Source organism: Bison bison, unplaced genomic scaffold (genome assembly GCF_000754665.1).
Source record: "Bison bison bison isolate TAMUID 2011002044 unplaced genomic scaffold, Bison_UMD1.0 scf7180017864144, whole genome shotgun sequence".
NCBI lineage: Eukaryota > Metazoa > Chordata > Mammalia > Artiodactyla > Bovidae > Bison > Bison bison.
The window spans coordinates 956,230-979,209 of record NW_011494716.1 but is presented as its reverse complement, the minus strand read 5'-3'; the positions used below and the strand labels follow the sequence as shown (position 1 = coordinate 979,209).

The following is a 22,980-nucleotide window of genomic DNA, read 5'->3' as shown; positions in this document are numbered from 1 at the left end:
AGCAGTTCGAGATTCATCATCCTACAGTGGTGGAAATGAGAAGTGATTCTGATAGCTTTCCTACATCTGAAACTGAGTGAAAGACAAGAGCTGGCTTACATAATTCCTCTCACAGGAGCCAGCTGTTTTCCCAAACAGCTTTAAGTGAAGTGCAGGCACTATCATCATGGATGAATTATACAGGAAGAAAGCCTGACAAGATGCCTGACTGTGGAAAGAAATTCAGTGCAGCCCAGTACCCTTGTCTCCTGGAGAATTCATACACAAAGAAACCCTACATGTACACTGGGTTTGGTTGATGCTTTGAACAGTGCTCCAGCCTTGCTCCCCACTGAACCCACACAGGGAAGAAACTATAAAAGCGCCAAGTGTGGAAGAGATTCAGCAACAATATGCTTTTGTAACTTGTTTGAAAAGAAACCTAGAAATAGTGTGTGGCTAAAGCTTCAACTGGAGAAGGCAATGGCACCCCGCTCCAGTACTCTTGCCTGGAAAATCCCATGGATGGAGGAGCCTGGTGGGCTGCAGTCCATGGGGTCGCTAAGAGTCGGACACGACTGAGTGACTTCACTTCCACGCATTGGAGGAGGAAATGGCAACCCATTCCAGCGTTCTTGCCTGGAGAATCCCAGGGACGGCAGGGCCTGGTGGGCTGCCGTCTATGGGGTCGCACAGAGTTGGACACGACTGAAGCGACTTAGCAGCAGCAGCAGCAGCAAAGCTTCAACACTTTCTACTGAGGGCACTTTAGAGACTACACAGGAGAGAACCCACAGAATGTTGAGGAAGCCTTCAGCAAAAAATCACTGTGTGCCCTGGAGGGAACACTCCTGAGATAAAAGCAATGGGCAGCCTTGATCCATTACATGTGAACAGGAATGAATCAGAGAATGCACAAGGTGCTCAGTAAACACTGGTCTGTGGTATGAAATGGTTCAGTGAATGTCTGGAAAACCCTTTACAGTGTTCAAATCTTCTGCATTACTCCCAACTGTCCAGATGGATAGAAAAGAAAGAAATGTGAAGTCCCTCAGTCGTGTCCAACTCTTTGCAACCCCACGGACTGTAGCCTACCAGGCTCCTCCACCCATGGGATCTTCCAGGTAAGAATACTGGAGTGGGTTGCCATTTCCTTCTCCAGATCTTCCCGACCCAGGGATTGAACCCAGGTCTCCTGGTAGGCAACACTTTATTGTCTAAGCCACCAGGGAAGTCCATTGGCAGGTCGGTATAAACCCCTGACAGGGTTTCTGCCATAAGTCATAAGAGGTCACTGCGGAACCAAAGAGCAGGGCTCCTCACTTGCTTTGTGCAGGGTGTGTCATTCATTCACATAAGCACACTGTAGAGTTAAGTAAAGGACAGCAGAAAACATGTTCACTAGGAAAACAAAGAACTAGACCTCCACGCGTCCTTACCTTGTCCTGAAGAATCGAAAAGGCTACTTAGGATTCTTTGTCTCAAGTTCTCCAGCAGAATTAAACACTGTTCTCATAGTTTCAAAAGCTGATCGAAACACCAGAGTTTTAGTTTCCAGGCTCTCCTCCTGTACTTCCCCTCCAGTCAAGAGAGTGGAAGTTCTCAAGATCAGCTTGAGGTTACAGTCAGCTTAATGGCCAGAACTCTGGGTATGCAATGGTCCCAAGACTGTGACCACTGGGATGGACCAATGCAGAGAAGGTGTCAAAGATCTAGGGGCTAGACTAGATCAGAGATCTACTTCTCAGAAGCAACCCTGGAGCCACTTGTAAGGCTGTTAACTGAACACACAAAAAATAAAGCACCTTCTGGTTTGTCCTAGAAATCATCTGGTTACAAAGGTCACATTAGCGAGACTGAACCCAGGGTCAAGTCTGAATTCATTTTTGAACCAAGGTTCAATAGTTTTAGTTTTATATTGTTGTTTTAGTAATCAGCTCTCATTCCTGTGATGAGGTATAGAAATGCCTTCTTCTAACTTCCACACATCCAACCCAAATTCCAAACATAAGGAATAAGACACCGTGCTGCTAACTAGTGGCTAAGACTTTCCCACTGGAGGTTTCTCATTCCCCAACTGGATTGTACTGCTCCTGTGTTCCTGTCCAAGTTTCTTTCCAACTGTCACCTTTCAGTCCAGGGAGAGAAGCCACATTCCTCTTTATACTGTGGGAAATTTTGGTGACTTGTGTCCTGTGTTCTCTGAGGCACAACTCACAGAAGGCACAAGAGGTATTTAACAAACAATTACTTGAAGTCTACTACATTCATATGAGGAATGGAAGGAAATCCCTACTCACTCTCAAGCCCACTGATGGACAGAAACCCTTCTAGTGCATGAGGGGTTAATGGAGCAGTGGTGCAGTGGAGGACAAAGACAAAGTGGAATAAGGTCAGAGGGAGGGAGAGATGGTTGCCTCATCCACTTCAACAACTGACCTCTTATTTGTTTTGGGTAAGCAATCCAGTCTTTCTTTCCCATCACCTACAATCTTGTAAGCTCCTATGTGTTTCCACCGGTGTTACAGTTACATCATCTCAGTGGAGCATCAAGAGGAAACTAGATCTCTTCTGAGGACCAAAGACCAGGCAGAATGACAAAGGTTTCTGAGCTCTACCAGAACAGCCAGCCCAATTAAGACAGGTCAGGTTATGCTGTAGAAACACACAGCACCAACATCCCAGTAATTTAACACAACAAAACTTTATTTATTGTTCCTACAAAGTGCATTACAGGTCTGGCAGACCATCTAGAACAGATACCTCTCCCCAGTGTGGAAGGTCAGCATTCCAGACTGTTCTGATCTCGTGGTTCCTATATGCTTATATGACTGAGGCAGAAGACAGCACAAGAGTCCTGTACCAACAAATAAGTGCTTCAGTCCAGAAGTGAGACTTCTATACAACCCACTGCTCAAAACTATCTCAGGACCCTGTCGAACGAAAAGGAGCAAAAAAGGATAACCACTACCCCACTTTTTTTTTTTTTTGGCTGTCCCACATTAGCTTACAGGATACCAGTTCCCCAACCAAGGACTGGACCCAGACCCTCAGCAGTGAAAGTGAGGAGTCCTACTGGACCGCCAGGAAGTCCCAACCACCCCATTCTTACTGTTCACTGGGATACAAGCTCCACAGCAATAAGCATTTCGTGTCCTTGTCCATTATCATATCCTTAGCTTAGAAGAGTACGTGGGAACTTCCCTGGTGGTCCAGTGATTAAGAATCTGCCTTCAAATGCAAGGGACATGGGTTCAATCCCTGGTTGGGGAACCAAGATCCCACATGCTTTGGGGCAACTAAGCCCGCTCACCACAAGAGAAGCCTGCACACTGCAACAAAGACCCACTGTGGGGAAAGAAAACAAAAAGGCTTGTTGAAAGTCTGCTCTTCAAAAAAACAAGTACCTGGACACATAATAGGACCTCATTAAAACAAATGCATGAATGCAGTGCCAGCAACTAATCCATAGGTGTATCCTGGGAGAAGAGACAAGAGTTCCAGGGGTGTTAAGATTGAGGGTGTTGGGTAAGACCTATGCAGAGCTGGCTGTGCTTAGCAAATAATTCTTGACAGAGTTCATCTTGGGGAAGGAAATGAAATCTTGCTGACAGCGACAGACCAACAGGTCAAGTGACTTACACCATAAAGCACTGAAGCCAAAGGACAAATCAACTGAGCAAACCACCACAATGAGCGCTCAGCTCCTGGAAGGAGCTCCAACAGCCACAGATGCACTAGCTCCTTCAGTGTGGTCAGTCCACCCAACACACCACTGCGGATCAGAGAAAAGGAAAGGACGTGGACACTGTCTGAGACTCCACTACCAGCATGGCCATTAGATACTTTTCCTTCATCAATCCCTCTAATCCTCAGAAAACCCTGAGTTGAGCTTTATCTCTATTTCATAGAGAAAATGAAGACTTATGCGTGTTTCAGTAACCAAGAAATTAGTTTTACAAACTTGAAACAGATCCAATGTCATCCAGGCTGACTGGGCAGGGACAACATACAGATCAGTCCAACTGATCCTGTCTTCAGGTCTGACTAGTTACAGCTAAGTGACAGCCAACAGATCCACTAGTTATGGGGTCTTAACAAGTCCCTAAATCTCTCTGAGCCTTAACTTCCTTGTTTCTAAGAGATATGTTAAAGACATTATTTAACTCCTTTCCTAACACTACCCGAAAGCTCTAGAAGGAACACATCTGAATCAGGGCTGTAGATAAAAAGGTATTATAAGAAAAGCCAGAATCCAGAGAGATTCTCAGCAGTCTATGGTGTGCTGAACAGAAACAGAAGATCCCGTGTGTTTAACAGTTTATTGTCAGCCAAGGAGGTGCGGGTTCCCCCACCTTCACCTACCACTTAGCATCAGCTCCCAAACCTTTGGGCTTGGTCTCCTGCTGCTGGATTCAGAGCACCACGCCCAGTGACCCACAGGATCCTCCCTACTGCACACACGCCAGTTCCCAGACAAGCATAACCCTCTCCTTGTTCTTGATAACAAACCAAAGCCAAATTAAAATGCGAACAGACAAAAAACTGAGAAATTGTTCCCGAATTCCCATTAATATCCATTTAGGCCTCAGAAAAGTACTCATGTTCATGGCTCTTTTATCCTATTGGCATTGTGAGGTAAGGAGTCTAGTTTATTACAGAAAATTCTTTACATCTATTATATTGTTGTTGTTTAGCTGCTAAGTCGTGTCCAACTCTTTGCAACCCCATGCACTATAGCCTGCCATCTAATATAGACTGAATGGTAAAAATTCCAATTCATGTCCACATGACCTCATTAGAGATATTCTCCTTTTTTCAAACATCACCAATGAGAGGTATGATGGTGCATCAGTTCACCTGGCAGATTCTCCACCAGTAAAGTAAATTATTTCATCACAGTAAAAATTGTGCTGAAAGGATTCCAGAGGTATAGAAATAAAGATTCATAAAGGAAGTCAAAACCATGTCAATTTTGCAAACACTGTCCAATGACAAGAGTAAGAAAACTCAACTTGGTTTCTGGAAAACTTCATGTTAAAATTCATTTCCGTCCCAAAAGACTATTGAAACTGCTAAGTCGGCTACCTGAAAGACAATGTATGTAATCAAACACGTATATTACTGCTTTTTATTTTGGAAAACTATGCTACAAATGTTTCCATCATATGTGCTTAACAGTGGCTGGAAGATCAATGAAAAACAATATTTACCTCTGTGACCACAGAAGACTGGTGATCATGACTGCATCTGCTATTTGACGCTGGTATTGCTATTCTGTCAGCTACAATCCCAAAAGCTTTTTCCCTTACTCGGGTTCTTAGAACACCTATTTTCCTAAGGAATTCAGTGATAGTTCTAAGTAAAAACAGTAAGTAGTACAACTAACTACTACTGTTTCCTCTCACAGTCAACCCTAACTTCTTTCTGTGAAACATGATGTTTATATCACCAAATTTTCCACTGGTAAAAAATTCTTCATGCTTCTTAATTTTGAAATTTTTCAGAAACTTTAGGGTTAAACTCTGGTTGGTAAATTTTTTAGACTAAGAACACTGGATAAGCTTTGATTCATTGGTGTCAATCCTGGTGTCAAAGTCTTGAGCATTCACTGATGCTTGCATGTGTTATAGATGGGTTCTCCGGTGTTTAATAAGGTGGGAATTTTGACTGAATTTTTTTCCACACTCATGACATGTAAAGGGCTTCTCTCCTGTGTGAATTCTTTGATGTGTGTGGAGATGTGAATTTTGACTGAAGCTTTTCCCACACCAGGAGCATTTATACGGTTTTACTCCTTGGTGTGTGGTTAAGTGCTTATTAAGATCTGACCTCCATCTAAACCTCTTATCACACTGCTGACATTTATACGGTTTCTCCTCAGTGTGAATTCTTTGGTGCTTAATAAGGTCAGAACTAACTCTGAAGCTTTTCCCACATTCCTGACATTTAAAAGGCTTCTCTGTTGCACGTTCTTTCTTATGAAGCTCCATAAGTTTCAGCAGCTCTTCCTCCCACCAGTTGGAAAGTTTATTTCTTTCCTTCACTGGAAAATCTTGGTGCCATTTCCCCAGCCTATGCACATCACCATGATTTTCTTTGCCTGTTGTTTTCTGATGAACATTCACACTGGCTTTTTTTGATACTATGTCTCCTGGTGCTTGTATTTCTAAGTCAGAAAGACACATGAGTTGATGATTTTCCATGTCATTTTTCAGTTTTATCTCTGTTGGAATAAACATAAGAATCAGTCTACTGTATGTCAGAGCAAGATAACTATGGGGATAGAAAAAAAGCACAACATTCACTGATTTTAAAATATATATATAGGGAAGTAGAATCTTAAAATGTTAAGCCCTTGGAAAGGTTCCTAATCTAGGCACATTTCTCCTCTTCCCATGGTATTATTTACCTGAAAGCAGCTCTCCAGGATTGTCTTTGAACACTGGAGATCCTTGAATATATGGCTCTTCCCGTTGCTCTAAATACATCACTTTAGGTTTGGGGAGCACAAATAATGCTGTGAAATAAAAAACTGAGGTCAACGACTAGAACTAATAAATGGTTCACTAATTTCAGACTACTTCAGGAAAAGCAAAAGATACTTTAACCGTTTGTTATCCTGAATGGTTAAATGGGTACTCTCATATCCAATATTAAGTTTACACTATACTGCATTTGTGACTGGGCAGGAAAAGCAAAGACTGAGAAAGGAACCTAAGCTAGATCGACAGGAATCCAGTGCAAATTCCACATCTTCTGACACCACTTCTCCATATTCAACTAAGGAGTAACCAAACTCCAGAGCCTGCAGGAAACATAGACTGGTGCTATTACGTCTTCAGGAAGACTTATACTGGATAAGACCAGGTTTAGGTGAGTCCATGTGAAGGTCAATGGGCATGTATCATGCACAAATGATACATGCCATCATTATACTAACTTTTTATTTAGTTCTCAAGCACCAAACACTGGACTAGAAAAGATTTCTACCACTCCCATAGCTCACTGGTTCACATCCAGGTGGCAGAAACAGGCAAGAATTACTTAGTGAACTTACTCCAAATTGTACTGCCAAGTATGGAAAGTATTCATTACTCAGTCATTCCATAAATACGTACTGAGTGGTTATGGTGCACCAGGCACCCTCTATGTACCAGGGACATAGTGGAGAATAAGCCAAATCCCCAGCTACCACAGAGCTTATCATCTCATGCAGAGTCAGACACTCTAACATCAATAGACAAACAAATGTCAGGAAGTGATAAATGTTTTAAAGGAAACTAAGGAAGGGTAAGAGAACATTTAAGGTTCTGTTTCTGTGACACTATTTTAGATAAGACTGTGAAAAAAGCTGCTTTTAGAAAATGATACCTGAGCAGAACCCTAAGGTGAGTTTTGTCATGTGACAGAAAAGTGTACCAGGCAGAGGGTAAGAGAAAGAAATGAGCATTTGAAGTCCATGAAACAGCAAGATGACAAGAGTGAAGAATGAAGCAAGAGCACAAGTGGCAAGAGATGACAGCAGATGAGAAGCCAGACCTTGGAGGATCCTGGGGGCTGTGGTAAGGAATTTGGTTCTAATACTGAATATATTGAGAAGTTATCATAGGTTGTTCTTTTTTTTTCTTTAAAGTTCTACCAGCTTATTGCTACCAACCCATCTCCCTCCACGCTCATGCATGTGTGCTCAGTCATATAACCCCATGGACTGCAGCCTGCCAGGCTCCTCTGTCCATGGACTTTTCCAGGCAAGAATACTGGAGTAGGTTGCCATTTCCTTCTCCTATGACAGGTTTTTAAGCAGAAAATGTCATGATCTGATTAGGCATTTTTTTTTTGGCCGGATCATGCAGCTTTTGGGATATTAGTTCCGCAACCAGGGATTGAATCCACACTCTTGGCATTGAAAATGAGAAGCCCTAACCAATGGACTGCCAGGAAATACCCCATGATTAGGTTTTTAAAAGACTCTGGCTACTGTGTGGAAAACTGAGGATGGGAGAGCAGGAGTGGTGGCAATGGGTGCCAGTAAGAAAGTACTGAGGTGAACCTTGTGGCTGAGATGAGGATGTGAACAGCGCAAGAGGCTGAGACATGATCCAATTCAAACTACACTGTGATTGTGGAGCCAAGATGATCAGTGATGTGTTAGTAGTAGGGTATGATGGCAACATCACAGTAAAAAATGATCCAGGGGTTTTCTGGCCTGAACTTTAGGTTAATGGTTGTGTCTTTCAGGGAGACAGGAGAGAGTAGAGCAAAGCAGATTTGAAGGGAACAAAAATTTTGGATAAGGAATGAACATGTGAACTTGGCAGAAGCTCCAGGGTTTCCAGATACACCTTTCCTGTGGTGAACTACTATCTGAGAATCAACGAGCTACTGAAACAGAGATTCTCTCACGGGGGTAAAAGTAAACCAAGAATGTGACAGATTAGTCCATTCCTATGCAAAGGGAAGAGAATTTTTACCTAGAGAGATGACAGTCTCATAGTTCTCGTGCATTACGTCATTGTAGAGGGCCTTCTGAGTGGGATTCAGTAGTTCCCATTCTTCCTGGGAAAAGTATATGGCCACTTCCTCAAATGTCAACAAACCCTAAAGAAGAGAATGGCTTTAACTCAGAACTTGCCACTTGAAAGACAGCCCAACCATCTGGCCCATGATTCGTATGTTAGCCAGATATTAAAGGAACAACACATGATACTTTTTAAAGTGAGGAGGCAAAAAAGAAAGAGGGAAGGGATCAGTAAGCCCAGGAGGTACCCAGTTCCCCTGGGAGATCATCTGAGTTAACATGCTTTTGAACACCTGCTGGGCAGGGTGGGTCACAGACAGCAGGGAGAAGCAGCCCCAAGAAGCTGGAAAGCACAGCTCACCTGGGACTCAGGCAAGACGAACTCAGGTGCCACTGTCCAGTCTTTGGTGTTTGTTTCCTCAGGAAGGGCTAGGATCTGGTAAGTAGGTACCACTGTGGATAAAAAAGCACCACAGAAATTTATCTTCCGTTTCTAAACATACTAGGCTCATTTCTAAAATGTAAAAGATTCTCATGTTTTCAGGATTGATGAGATACCTTTACAAGTGTGTGTGGTGTCTAGAAATGGCTCTCTCCTTGTAGATAAAAACCACTGAATCTACCAGCCCCTGAAACAGGTTCCCTAATCTTCCTGAGCAAATTTATGAAAGGAAAAAACCTGTTATCCAGTCATGACATGAATTGAGAACAAAATACTCAAGGAATCTAGTGTACAGTAAGAAAAGTTGCTTTAGCTTTTTTTAATTTTTTATTGTTACTTTTTGCCTATATACAATTTTATTCACATTTTGTCACTGATAACCCCTTAATTCCTTCTGTTTTTACAAGGACAGGTGGGCCCAATCCTCTCTACTTTTCTAAAGAACTGAGTTCCCAGTATCATTACCAGGGTTCTGCAGTTAGATTTCTGTATCTTAAGCCAATCCCCACCCTCAACCCCACATGACCTATTCTACCGCCACCTGGGGGGCATCCTAATTGCTAATGTAGCTGCATTAGTAGATCCACAGGGCAGGGTAACCAGAAAGTACACACACATTCTGGCTTAAATTATATCCCACCTCCCAGGAGAAGAAAAGTAACATGAAGATCCTTACCCCTCTCACATACGGGCTCAGGTTCTTTGTGGGTATTCCTGCTCAGTGGCTCTTGTAGACCCTGGTGTATATTCCAAACTTCTTCCTCCAGGGACATGCCCACTGGCTGGGACTCTGCTGGCTTCAGCTGGAAGCCTGGGGCCTCTGCTGCTTCTCCCAAGAGCACTGCCTCCTTTCCCAGCTCCTGGACTGCAACCTAGAAATAACCCCCATACTTGTTACCACAGAACTGACTTTTGGTTTGGGCTTGATGGGAGAGGGAAGAAAAAGCAGAGAGTGCAGACTGCGGGGAAAGAGGGAGATGCTGAAGGAAATGACACAAAGACCTAGAGATACCAGCCACCAATTTTCCACAAGAAAGATCCATAAAGCATTGGAAAATTGGGAGAAACCAGTAAAGGGTGTGGTTACTGCCAGCTCTCCAAGACAGCAGTCCCACTCTCTGAATTCAGCCCAGTTCAGCCCACTAACAGGGTTGCACAGGCCACCTGTTCTCATGCTGCCTTGACAGGCTTTCTCTCCCAACTTAGATCCTTGCCTTAGTGGTTTCCTGTCTTCTAATTATCTCAAAAGATTAAGGAATTGAATTTAAAAGTTGTCCTGTCAACCAGATATTCCACATGGTCAGGGAAGATTCTCACAGACAATAGGGATGAAATGGAGGAAAAAAGCAGAAGAAAAGAGCCATAGCTCTGACCTATGTTCAAATAATTTTGACAAACATGTGCCCTCCTGGTATTCACAGTGGGCCTGAGGCCAGCTGGTGAGCTGTCACCTGCCCAAGGGCATGTCCTGGATCCCCACTCAGAGCAGAGCCAGGAACAACCACTGAGAGAGGGCAGTGGAGGCTCTCGCCTATGGTACAGAGGACACTACCCCTCAGGGTCTTTCTTCTCTCAGTTACTCTGCTGGGATTTCAAATCTTTCTTTCTCTGTGTTCTTTCTACTTTTTCCCCTTCCTGGGCAGTCATCCCCTAGTCAGTTGTGGTTTTTTTCCTTCTCTTTCATAGCTTCGCTCTCTTTTGGTCTCTCAGAGTCCTTTCTTTTCTGATCTGCCCTGAACTCTCCAGCTCCTTAGTGCTTTTTGTATGTTTCTAAGAATTTGAGGTCCATCTCCTTGGCCAAGCCAGACTAGGCTCATTACCCTCAACACACCCTGGCTCCAAAGAGAGCAAAACTCAACTCTGTCCCTAAGGCCAGGGAAGTCTCTACCAGGATCTCTGAATCCTATGGGCTGACTAAGGCTGTGGGTCTGTGCTTTCAGGTCCTGCTTCACAAGTGCTAAAGGAGCAATCCAATAGTGACCTAATCCATTTTTTCTCCCAATTAACTGCCCCAATATATCCACCTTCACTCTATTTCAATGCACATCAAGAATTTTTCTCCTCACCCCACTCCTTGTTTGGCCAGTTTCCCTTTGCAAGTGTTCTACCAGGACCACAGCCTCCTCGATGCTCTGTGGATGGTGTCTGGGTATCCCCAGGCAGAATGGTTAGGAACTGCTCTAGCACCACAAGTTCCAAGATCTGCTCTTCTGAATGAATCTCTGGCCTCAGCCACCGACAGCATAATTCCTGGAGCTGGTCACTAGCCTCCCAGGGTCCAGCTGCTTCATGACAAAGGAAGTTTCGGAAGTGCTGGTGAGACCTCTCAGGAGTCAGACTGTCTTGTTTGTGGGGCATGTTTCTTATGCTGACTGGAGTTCTCTGCCACAGGCCCCTTGGTCTCCCACAGAGCCCTGAAATGAGCATTCAAGTACTTACACACCTTCAGATCTACTGTCATCATTTTGATCTAGGAACAATTCTGCTCCTGTGCCAGATACACCACCAGCTCCAGATATGACAACTGAGGCCCAGTCTGGTCTGGAACAAAATCAATAAAACAATCTTCTTCCTAAGGCATTCAGGGCAGAAAAAAGTGCATGTCAGTAAGATGCTGTCACATGAACTTTACTATCTGCTAGTTATAATGAGAAAGATGAACTTTAAAAATTAACTGCCAGGGCCATGTTTTTCTACTTTCTATTATTCAACTTAATACAGCACAGCTTACTGAAGACAAATTCCAATAAATCACTTTGCCTTTAAAAAAACAATCAGGAAAAGTATATGGATGAGAAAACTAATACCCACTGGCTGCAAGGAGTTCGGGGATTATCCCAAGATTTAACTGAAAAACTTCCTACGTCATTCTCTATTGTTAAGGAAAGATCAGTAGAATATTCTGAGTTTGTCTTAAATTTTAACATATTGTCCTAGTCTGTCTTTAGTAAGAGGATACAACTTCTATAACCTTTGTCCTTCTGGGAAGATGAAAGCCTTCACTTCCTGGACCTTTTGAGGTGCTCCTTTCCATTGTATCAAAACTTGTAGGAGAGCTGCAACAATGAGACCAGAGCGGAAAGGAAGTAATTAGGAAAATGGAGCCTTATTCTTCTGAAAAAGCATCCCTCAATAACTAGTTGTTCAACATTTATTTTGGCATTTCTTTGCAAGACATATAAAAAACACTATGTAGAAGATTTATATCCGTATTTCAAATTTCTCTTGACCTAGGAAAAAACTACAGCTGACCCTTGTTCACAAACTGTTTATTCAAATGTCAAGTGGTGAGACTTCCCCGTGGTCCAGGGGTTAAGAATCCGCCTTCCACTTCAGGGGGCCTGGATTTGATCCCTGGTCAGGGAACTAAGATACCACACGCCCCAGGGTAAGTGAGTCTAGTAGGTAACTAGGGAAAGCCCACCGGCTAAAAAGAGCCCGCACGCTGCAAAGACCCAGCACAGTCAAGAGATTTTAAAAAAAGGGAGCCCACGTGAGTGGCCATTACATTCAACTGCTACTGATTCCTTTCAGATTCTCCAAGGGTCCTTTAGACCTCTAAGCGATGCTGGTGGGCCGTGGGAGGAAAGAGCTGTCTGTCTCACTTTCCCTAAGATAACCAGAAGAAAGGGCACAGAAATTCTGCCCAGGAAGCCGCGGTATCCGTAAACGGCCGGCTCCGGATGGCCGGCCGGCTCAGGGGGCGCACGGGACACTAAACAGGCTTTCGCAACACGGAAGCTGATCTCTGAGCCTGGGCCTCTCGTTTCTCCCGCGGTCACATCAGCCAGTAAAGGAAACACCGGTGGAGGCAGCAAAGTGGACACGACGCGGGGCGCGCCCGCGAGCACTGGGCCTACGGGCAGTATCCGAGAGGCCTCCAGGTGCGCGGCACGGGGCGCCACCCGCGCAAAGAGTGCAGAAATCATCCTCAGGAGCCTGACGGCGGGCCTAGCTCGGGTCAGTCCGGCTGCCCGGCTCGCAAACGCCCCCGGCTGCCCAGCAGTGGCGGGGGTCTCTCGGCGGCTTCAGAGCCGGTGCCGAACTGGAAGCCGCCTCTAAGTTACCTCAGACGGCCTGGCTTCACGGAAGCCGCTCCCTCTTCCCAGGGCTCAACCGCAAGTCGCCTCCAGTCTAACAGTGGCTCTGAGGAGGACTGCCCCCGCCTCGCCGCCTAGAGCGCCACTCAGAGGCTAGAGGCGGGGGGAAGAGGGGAACGCCGGGTTCCACTTAGATTCCCCGGGGCCGGAAAACCCGGTCAACCGGAAGGGGAAGTGACGTACTTCCGGAGAGGGCTCCGCACCGCCCATTGCTTTATCACGGCTGCAACTGAGGGAGCAGCCTGTCAGCGAGAAAGAGTTGACGCCGCGAAATCTCAGGCCCTTGGAGCCTGGGGTCCCTGCATGGGCGCCGCCCTCTCGCGGGCATTTCTTCCTCCATCGCTGCGGGTGGCGGGCGGTAACCCATCGTCCCGCCGGGTGCAGCCCCCGTCCCTGCCGGTACCCGAGCTGGGCCCCCGCCGCTTCTCACAGCCTCCTCCAGTACCTGGTGTTTACCTAAAACAATAAAATAGCCTGTTATTTTTGTCAGAAAAATTAATTTGGGAACAATTTAGGGTTGGAATATGTAAACTCGCAACCGTTAGCAAGTCTGGCGAACGTGACTTAAGAATCCAAAGGAGGAAAATGGAAGGAGTATAGTGGGTTTTCATTGGCTGAGTTTTGACAATCTCCCATTGGCAGGTATTTTGCTGGGCCAGTAGAAATTCTTCTGGTGGGTAGAAAAGTAAACCTTCTTCCTGTTGCTGATGCAATTGATGTCTAGAGGTGGGGCATGATATCTGCTCCTTTGAGCTCTGATTCCATTTTAAATAAGATAGTAATTTTCACAAAGGCAGTTTTGTCTTATTAATCTGCTTTGTGAGAGGTGCAAGCTAGACACTGAGACGCAATCAAAGTTCCCACAGCTGACTGAGCACTGCAATCCCTCTGTCTTACAAGACATGTCAAGAACCAGAAGATTGTCACTTACAGAGATGGCTTGGATCATTATAATGTGTGGGGAGAAAGCTTGAGTTCTACAGGGACAGATACCTCCCTTCCTTTGTTCTCTACAGCCAATATCTATTGAGAACTCTCCCTCCTTCCTTCAAAGGGGAAAAGGAAATCTGGTCTCCTAAAACCGGGAATCAAAAATTCCCTGGCAATCCAGTGGTTAGGACTCTGCGCTTCCACTGCAGGGGGCACAGGTTTGCTCCCTGGTTGGGGAACCAAGATCCCACATACTGCACAGCGTGGAGAAACAAAAATAAAAAACTGGCATGGACACCAATGAGGAAAACAAGTGCTTAAGCAGAAGCTAAATTAAGCTTCTCCACCTTTTTCAACTGCCTGTCCCCTCACCGAGGCCGTCTCCAATCTGATTTCCATTCTCTTTCCATGCTCCCTTTGTCACCACGCCTTCCTCTGCTGGGTTCTCACTCCAGATGCTGCACCAAGCTCACTGCCTTCTCAATGCTTCATTTCTCACCCAGGTTTGGATCTCCCTGTGCAGACCATCACAAATTACTTTCAGCTCCAGGATCCTATACCTGAACGCAGCTTGGGGTCCAACCATCATGACCAAGGTTCCCAGAGCTGGCTGAAAGCTAGTGAGGCCCAGCAGTTGCTGAAACGGGAGAGTCCGAAGAGCTGGTGGGAGCTCTCCAAGTTGCCAAATTCAATCCCCACAACGTGGATATAATCAGGCTGACAGACGAGTTACCTAATGGAAATCAAACAGGCCTTGACCATCAACTAGATACAGTTTCCAGTCCCAGCTCAATCCATACTAATGATGTTGGGGAAAATACTGAACTTCTCTATGCCTCTATTTTTCATCTGAACATAACAATACCATGCAGCACAGAGAAAAAGATTAGAAATGCTATTTGTATAGCATCTGGCCCAGTGCTTGGCACTTAGGAGGTGCAGAGTAAATGGTCTGGGTTGGTGTAAGAGAAGTACCATCTTATAGGAATTTTAAGCATATCTCACTATTTGACATATATTAATAGGTTTAACGTCTGTCATCCCCACAGAATGTAAGGTTCTTGGAGAGTGGGTAATTTGTTTCATTGGTGAATCTCAGCACCTCAAGAAGTGTCTAGTCCTAAAGTAAACATTTGGCAAATGAATAAATGGGTAAAAAAAGACAAAGACGACTAGGGTCTTCACACCTGGTTTACTGACCAGGTGTCCAATACTCAAGCATTATAAAGAGTACAAACGAAGTTGAAAATTGGTTTCGGCTGAGATGTCCCTGAGATCCGTCTCCCCTTCGTTTTCACTCCTATGGCTCTAAGGTGGGATTTCTGAACTTCAGCACTATTAATATTGGGGGCCGAACAGGTATTTGTTGTCTTGCGCGCCCCGCCTCTATTACACTGCAAACACCTGCGGTCAGAGTTTGGCTTTCTGCGCCAGAGGTACACGGCTCTTGCTCAGCTACATTATCCACCTAAACGCCAGAATTTGTTTCTGCGGGGTAATCCACTCCATAGTCTAGGCGCTCTCTGAAGACAAGGAGTTCTGAGCTGTCTTCGTGTCCCCACTGCCCAGCACATGAGTGCCATAAGGCCTTGGTGAACCAGTGCTTTATTCGCGTAAATCACAAGAACAAGAGGCGTAGGGCCTTTCAAAGGCGACTTCACGGGGAAAGTGAGGGACAGGGCGAAGAGCGACAGGGCCCACACACCAGGCTTCCGCGTTCCCAGGCCTCTCCAAACAGAGGAGGTTGCAGCTCATGGCCACTGAGTGTCTTCCCGTTCAAGGATCCGAGACACGACTACAGCCTCAGAGAGGAGGGAGCTACAGGGCTCGGGTCCGCCCACCGGGAAAACCGCCCTCAACCCAGTCAGTCAACCACCAGGCCGTCTTTCCCAGAGCGCGGCCGGAAGCTGCCATTGTGCAAGCCATGACTTAAAAAAATTCTGGCGCATGCGCAAAGGCTAAGCCAGAAACCAGCGCCGCGGAACAAGCATAGCCCTCCCCAACTGGTCCCGCCCCTTCGCTAATCGACAGCAGTCTTACCCAATGAGAAGACGGGATCCTCGTTGCGTCATAACCTATTTAAACCGCTTATTTGTTAATCCCTCCTATTGGTTCAGTTCAGTTCAGTCGCTCAGGCGCGTCCGACTCTTTGCGACCCCATGAATCGCCAGGCCTTTCAGTTTGACTGGGCGCTTCCGTTTCTCTTATTTTGAAGGGTCCTTGTAGCACCTGTTCTCCCTCCGTTTACAGACGAGACAGCCACAGTAGTACTATCGAGAATCACTGCTCTTCCTTCACTTCTTCCCATAATCAAACACAATTCTGTCCCTCTCTTCCCCACCCACCTCTCTTTCCTGTCAATATAGCCATCCAATTACCCTGCTGTCTAAATAGGGAGGCAGGGAATTCCCTGGTGGTCCAGTGGCTAAAGACTCTGCGCTCCAATGCAGGGAGTGTGGGGTTCGACCCTTGGCAGGGGAGCTAGATCCCACATGCCGCAACTAAAAGATCCCACGTGCTGAAACTTAAGAGTTCACGTGCAGCAACTAAGACCCTGCTCAGCTAGTTAAACAAATAAATAAATGCAGGAAGATATCCTAGAACGTTAGGAACCTAGAGACTTGGGAACCTTGTTGTAGTCTGCAAATAATTAGCTGTGGTAGCCTGTGGATCTCTCTCGCACTTTGTTTCATCATCTATAAAATGAACACAGTAAACAGGAACACTGTAAAGATCAAAACAGATGAACATGATTAAGTCCTCCCATTTATTTAGGACTTGTTTGACTTCATGTTTCACTAGATTTATAACTATTTAATTTTTTGAAGCTATTATAAACTATATTAATTCCAGTGTATAGAAAGAGAATTTGTTTGTTGACTTTGCATCATGTGATCTTACTAAATGTCCTTGCTCCAGAAACTCTGGTAGGGTCTTAGGATTTTCTACATTGACAATCATGTCACCTGTGAATAAGAACGTTTTGTTTTTCCTTTCCAATCTGGATGTTTTGTATTTCCTTTTCTTTCTTGATTGGACTGGCCCAGCCTTCCAGTACAATGCTAAACAGGAGTGACAGGAGTGGGTATTCTTCTTTTGTTCCTTAGCTCAGAGGGAAAGCATTCGGTTTCTGACAATTAAGTGTGATATGTACAATAGGGTTTGTTTGTTTGTTTTAGGCAGCAATCAGGCTGAATTTAATGATGGAGAGCTGGGCCAGACCACACACAGACCTCTGCCCATCCCCTTGACTCATGGCCCCTAGAAACCAGAAGCAGCCTGGAGGGAACTGTAGTTCCTCCCCAGGCAGGTGGCCGTGGTCCGGTGGACTTTGTGCAAAATACTAAATGCTAATTTGGCATTGAGGGCCAGCTCTAGGTGATCCTTTGTGTAGCCAGCCCCAGGATGGGGGACGGTGGGGGAAAAAGAGGTGAGTTAGGACGCCCCTGGCCGAGAGGAGAAAAGGGGACAAGAGAAAGGAAAATGCCCCATTTGGGAGGCAGGTTGGGATATAGGCACAGGGCTAGTTTCTGAACATTCCCCCAGGGCAAAGGGCAGATATCCGAGTGCTGGAGATCACAGGTACTCGTCTCCAATACCCATAAAGGCGAAACTGCCGTGGACGTCACTGGCACTGGCATCTGTACCAGGCGTGCCAATCACCCGCAGGTTCACAGCACTCAGCTTGTTTGAGAGTTTGACCATGGACTCCCGGGTGGCATCTGGTGACTCAAGAAGCAGTGGTGACTTCACGGCTTGCTGGCTGTCTGAGCATCTCAGGGTGCCCCCCACCCGCCGGTGCACCATCTTCCTGATACTGCCGCCAGATTGCTTCACCATCAGTTCATCTACCATGGACTGCAAGCAGATACTCATCATGATAGCCTGGGGGCTGGTGATGGTGACCCATTGTAGCTGGTCCTTGCTCATGAGGTATTCAAAAGCCAATTCCAGGTGCACCTCACCCCGGCCGAGGTTGCTTGTGCCTCAGCTTGGCAGTGGCACAGAGGAGGTGACCCACCAGCATCGCATGCGGGTGACCCGGAAGGAGCCTTCACGGAGTTGCTGGCCAGGCAGGCGGAGCTGGAGGCTGAGCTCACTGTTGCCTGTGAGGGGCGAAGCGGCTTTGCACTCTCGCCTCCGCTCCTCAGCGTGTCTCCGCTGTCTCGCTCGCCATTTGCGGAGTGCAGGAGCGGGGTGCTTACAGACAGTCCTTCTCTGAGAAGTCAGCCAAACAGGCATCAAAGCGCAAGTAGCCATAGTGCCGCAGTGTCTAGGCCAGCCGCAGGAACTCCTTCTTGGAGACCTCCTCCTGCAGTGATTTGAGCTGCTACTGTTCCTTGGCCACCAGGATCCACACACGCTTAATGTCTGCTACCATCTGAGCATAAAGCAGGTTCAGGCCAACCCGGTTCTCCATGACATTGTCGTCGTAGGTAGAGTCCAAATAACTCTTCCTTAGCACAATCTTACAGTCTTGACTCTGAAGACTGGTAACAGACACATAAGGCAACTCAAACTCTTGCAACTTCCGTACAAACAAAAAGGCTCCATCCTATTTTTCTCGAACTAGAAAGAGACTGAAGTAGCTGATCAAGTCATCTGGAATATCCAGCATTGCAGCCACACCCTCCAGGACATATTCAGTCTGATCTGAAGTTAGCACGTTGACCAGAACTTTCTGCCCGTTGCTGAGTGGCATTTCCAAAGAGACCTCTTCTGTGAGGACCTCCTGCTGTGCCCGACGAAGGAAACAATTGAAGGTCTCACTGCTCCCAAGCAATGGGTCTTCCCGAACAGCTTGCATGTACTTCTCTAACTGCTCTCTCCTGTTTCACTCTGCCGGTGTCAAAGCCAAAAGCTTTTTTGGGGGAAATGCAGGAAGCACATTGGCCCCATATTCCTTCCGAAGCTGCTCGTGCAACCCCAGGAGCTGCCTGTTGCGCACGCAACAGTGCAGTACTCCATTCACGTGAATGTTATAAACCACGTTGGCTGAGCCGCCGCTCTCCTCGCTGTGTGACTCGGTTTCAAGAATGGAAGAGTACATATTCCCTGCAGCAGGGCCCGGCCGGGCTCCGGACTATGAGGGGCGAAGCGGCTTTGCACTCTCGCCTCCGCTCCTCAGCGCGTCTCCGCTGTCTCACTCGCCATTTGCGCAGTGCAGGGGCGGGGTGCTTACAATGGGTTTTTAAAAAGTAGATGCTCTTTGGGAGTTCCCTGGTGACCTAGTGATTAGGATTTGGTGCTTTCAGTGCCATGGCCTGGGTCCAATCCCTGGTCAGGAAACTGGGATCCCACAACTTGTGGGAAAATTAATTATAAAAATAGATGCTCTTTTATAGGTTGAAGAAGTTCCATTCTTTTCCTAGTTCCCTGAGTTTGTCATAAATAAATGTTGTATTTTTGTCTCCATGTTACTACAGTTTCATTTTCAGGTTGCTAGTTGTGCTAATCTGAGGTAAAGGAATATCAGAGAACATAAATTGTAAATTCACTATCAGTTCTGTGATGCTTTGAATTCTACTGTTGTTCTCCAATTCACCTGCGATTAATAAAGTTCTCAAATAGCTGCTCCATGCATTTTACCCAAATTTTAAGGTTGTTGTCTATGTGAGAAAAAAGGTGAAGCATGCTTATTTTAACTTAGCCAGAGCTGGAACCCTAATACTATTAGTTTTTCTAGTGCTTTTCCAATCTTTATACAATATTCTTTCTTTCCTGTATTACTGGTTCTCCACTCTAACACCTAATCCCTGCTTCTGCAAATCGTCATAAATTAGTTTACTTCTTTTCAAAGCCTATACTTTATCTTCCTTTTTTTGTTGTCCACCATCTTCTTCCCTGTTCCACCTGCTAGTATTAATACTGGAAGTATACTTGTCATTAACGAAATGAAGATAAAAACAGCATTATGATACATACTTACATCCCTTGTCACTTTTTAAATTGTGATATAAGATACATAATAAAATCCACAATTTAAAGTATTTAATTCAGCAGTTTATTAGTATATTTACATTTCATCATCACTAATTTCAGAACATTTTCTTCATCCCCTGAAAAAGCCCCGTATCTTTAGCAAACTCGACCCCCTGCAGCTTCCAGTTCCTGGAAAATACTAATTCACTTTTGCTCTCTAAAAATTTGTCTATTCTTGATATGTAATACATGTGACCTTTTATGTCTAACTACTTTCACTTAGCATGTTTTCAACATTCATCCATGTCACAGCATGTATCATAATTTCCTTTATTTTTATATTGCTAATAATATCCCGTTGTACAACTATAACATTTTTTATCCATTTATCAGTTGGTAGATTTTGGGGTCCTTTCTACTTCAGGGCTACTGTGACTAATGCTGCTATGTATGTTCATATATAAGGTTTTTTGTGGACATAAGATTTCATTTCTCTTGGGTATATACAATGCTTAGCAGTCGAATTGCTGGGACAAATGGAAATTCTATGTTTAACTTTTGAAGTTACTGATCAAATGTTTTCTTCAATGGCTGTACAATTTAAATTTCCACAAGCAGTGTGTGAGGGTTCTAATTTCTTCACATCCTTGATAACATGTATTAATCTTGGTTATAGCCACATTAGGGGAGGTTAAGTGGTATCTCAATGTTTTTTTGTTTCTTTGGCGAATTGTGAGATTTTATTTTCCCAATTAGGGGTCAAACCTGGGCCCTTGGTAGTGACAGAGCCTTAACCACTGAACTGCCAGGGAACTCAGTGTGATTTTGATTTGAATTTCCCTGAAGGCTAATGATGTTGAATGCCTGTTTATATGCTGACTGCCCAGTTGTATATCTTATTGTGAGAAATGTCTACTCAAATTCTTCAATAATAATCTCTCTACTACTGAGTTTCTTTAGTGTCAAGTAATGCTTCCTGAGATGATGTTTCTCATCATTTGGGGGTTTGTAGTTATAAAAACTTGACACAAGCTTTAAAAATACTCTTTTGGCAAGTAGGATATAATTGCTGATATACTAAAGTGCCCAACTTTTCATAAGAGTTGGCTTTCTGTCTTCATGACTTACTGAGAATGTAGCTAGATTTCTTATTTCTGCTCTAATGCTCTAATTATGTCTCTACTTATAATATTTTCTTAAAAATTATTGGAGATGCTCTCCAAATTGTGCAAATCCACTCACAAAATGTAAAGAGTTTAAATCAACCCAACCACATTAAAAAAAAAAACCCAACAAAACATTAAGGTATGTAAGACAGTAGAGTTGTGTTTTTCCTACTCTGTTTTTGGGAAGCTGTGGTTGGTCTTGAAGGTAAGGCAGAGTGGGAAACTGACCATGGAAAGCCAAAGTGCCAAACAAATGAATACAACAAATATTATACAAGTTGTTTAAACCATGGAGAAGGAGCCTAAAGAATGCCCACTTTATCCCCAATCCAGCATTCTTTAGAAGCAAAAATGCAAAACCAAAAATATTCATAAACATAAAATCTCAGCACCTAAAACAATGCTCCTGGCACATAAGTGCTCTATATCAGTATCTGATGTTGAATGAATAAATGAACATTCACAGTACATATCTCTCCAACAGTTTTAGGGAGCAAACATCCACAGGCAGAGATAAAGACAGAACCAGTTTTTGGCAGCACAGTTAATACATCAATTTGGGAATTAAAGGTGATAAATCCTAACTTATGGCACCAGGACTGGTTGCAAAAAACACTTTGTTGACTAAGTCAATAGTTATAAAGTAAGGTAAGCTGAACTGGCCATGAAGGCATCTGTCAAAGTAGTTTGCACCACACTTCTTGACTATTAGAACACTGACTGCTGAAGCACAGAATAATAACCTTAGAACAACAGAAAGAGTATCAAGGGAACAAGTGGACACCAACCAGGGAAAAGGAGAGAAACTTCATTAAGAGAATGTATGGTACCAAATAAGGAAAAAACTAGAATAGGAATATTAAATGTCCACTTCATTTTTCATCTTAGCAGTTACTGAAATGTGATGGTTAAATGCTAATTGTAAAAAATACAATCAAACAGGAATGCTTAGAAGGAAGTGGATTACAAATTATAGTAAAAAGCATTTTTACTATAGTATTTTTAGCATTCATTTATACATTATTTCTAGAAAAAAAGGACCACCAATGAAAAGTAGGTAAATGAGGGCACTTTTTGAGCTTCAGTGTAAATGTCCCATATGAAAATGTTAAAAAGTAATTACTATTATTTTGTTCTTTGATGGCTTCTAGGAAACCAACAATTAACTATTACTACTGAACTCTTAATGAGTAAATCACACTGGGGCTTGTTAAAAGTTAGCAGTTGATCATGAAGTTTCAACTTCTAATAAGTTGCTCAAGTGATTATGACAGGCATCTAGTATTCCTTGTGGACCAGCCTTATTATGAGGCATCAAGGCTGCTTGTTGGTTCTCATAAATGAATACCGTGGGGTGCGGAGGAGACCAAGAGGGTCCTCTTACAGAGTTATATTGAGAAGCTGTTGGTCAAGTTCTGGTAGCCCTCTGAGGGAGGAAAAGGCAGCTCCCATGTTCTCAATTAAGCTTGCGCCATGTGGAAACAGCCTCTGTTGACTGGGAATTCTTTTTCATAGACGGATTAGAGCAGAGACTATCAAGGATTTTTTATCTCTAACAAAGAAACTATTTATGCATGAAATGTCATAATGTCTGAGATTGGCTTCAAATATTCCAAAACAAAATATTCCAAATATTCCAAAACCCAGCCACCCACCCCAAACAAAATAAAAACAAAAACAACGGAGTGGGTAAATGTAAAAACTGGCAAAATTTTTAAAGCCTATATAAGGGTCATATTATTTTCTCTACTTTAGATATTTTGATAATTTCCATACTGAAAGAATTAAATAAGTATATATACAAGAACACTGTTCCTCTCCTACATATATTATCTTAAATCAGTTATTGCTCTCTATATTAGAATTATTTCAGTTACAATGAACAGAAATGCCAATTACATTGGCTTAAATAATAAGAAA

The 22,980-nt window shown here is 44.3% G+C and overlaps 1 protein-coding gene and 1 pseudogene across 2 annotated transcripts; both read right to left on the bottom strand.

Annotated features, from left to right (window-relative positions):
- Positions 1-1,190: 1,190 nt before the first annotated feature.
- Positions 1,191-13,200, bottom strand: LOC104988895 (zinc finger protein 75A-like). Of its 2 annotated transcripts, XM_010840366.1 has the most exons (8): positions 13,010-13,200; positions 11,914-11,998; positions 11,386-11,514; positions 9,619-9,814; positions 8,862-8,953; positions 8,454-8,580; positions 6,392-6,499; positions 1,191-6,205 (listed from the first exon to the last, which is right to left on the bottom strand). In XM_010840366.1, exons 3-8 carry the CDS (start codon positions 11,404-11,406, stop codon positions 5,607-5,609), a joined length of 1,143 nt encoding a protein of 380 aa, XP_010838668.1. In that variant the 5' UTR covers positions 11,407-11,514; positions 11,914-11,998; positions 13,010-13,200; the 3' UTR covers positions 1,191-5,606. The 2 variants fall into 2 exon arrangements, with proteins under 2 accessions (XP_010838668.1, XP_010838669.1); XM_010840367.1 differs by lacking the exon at positions 11,914-11,998.
- A 4,348-nt stretch (positions 13,201-17,548) lies between these two features.
- Positions 17,549-19,022, bottom strand: LOC104988980 (annotated as a pseudogene).
- Between the last annotated feature and the right edge of the window lie 3,958 nt (positions 19,023-22,980).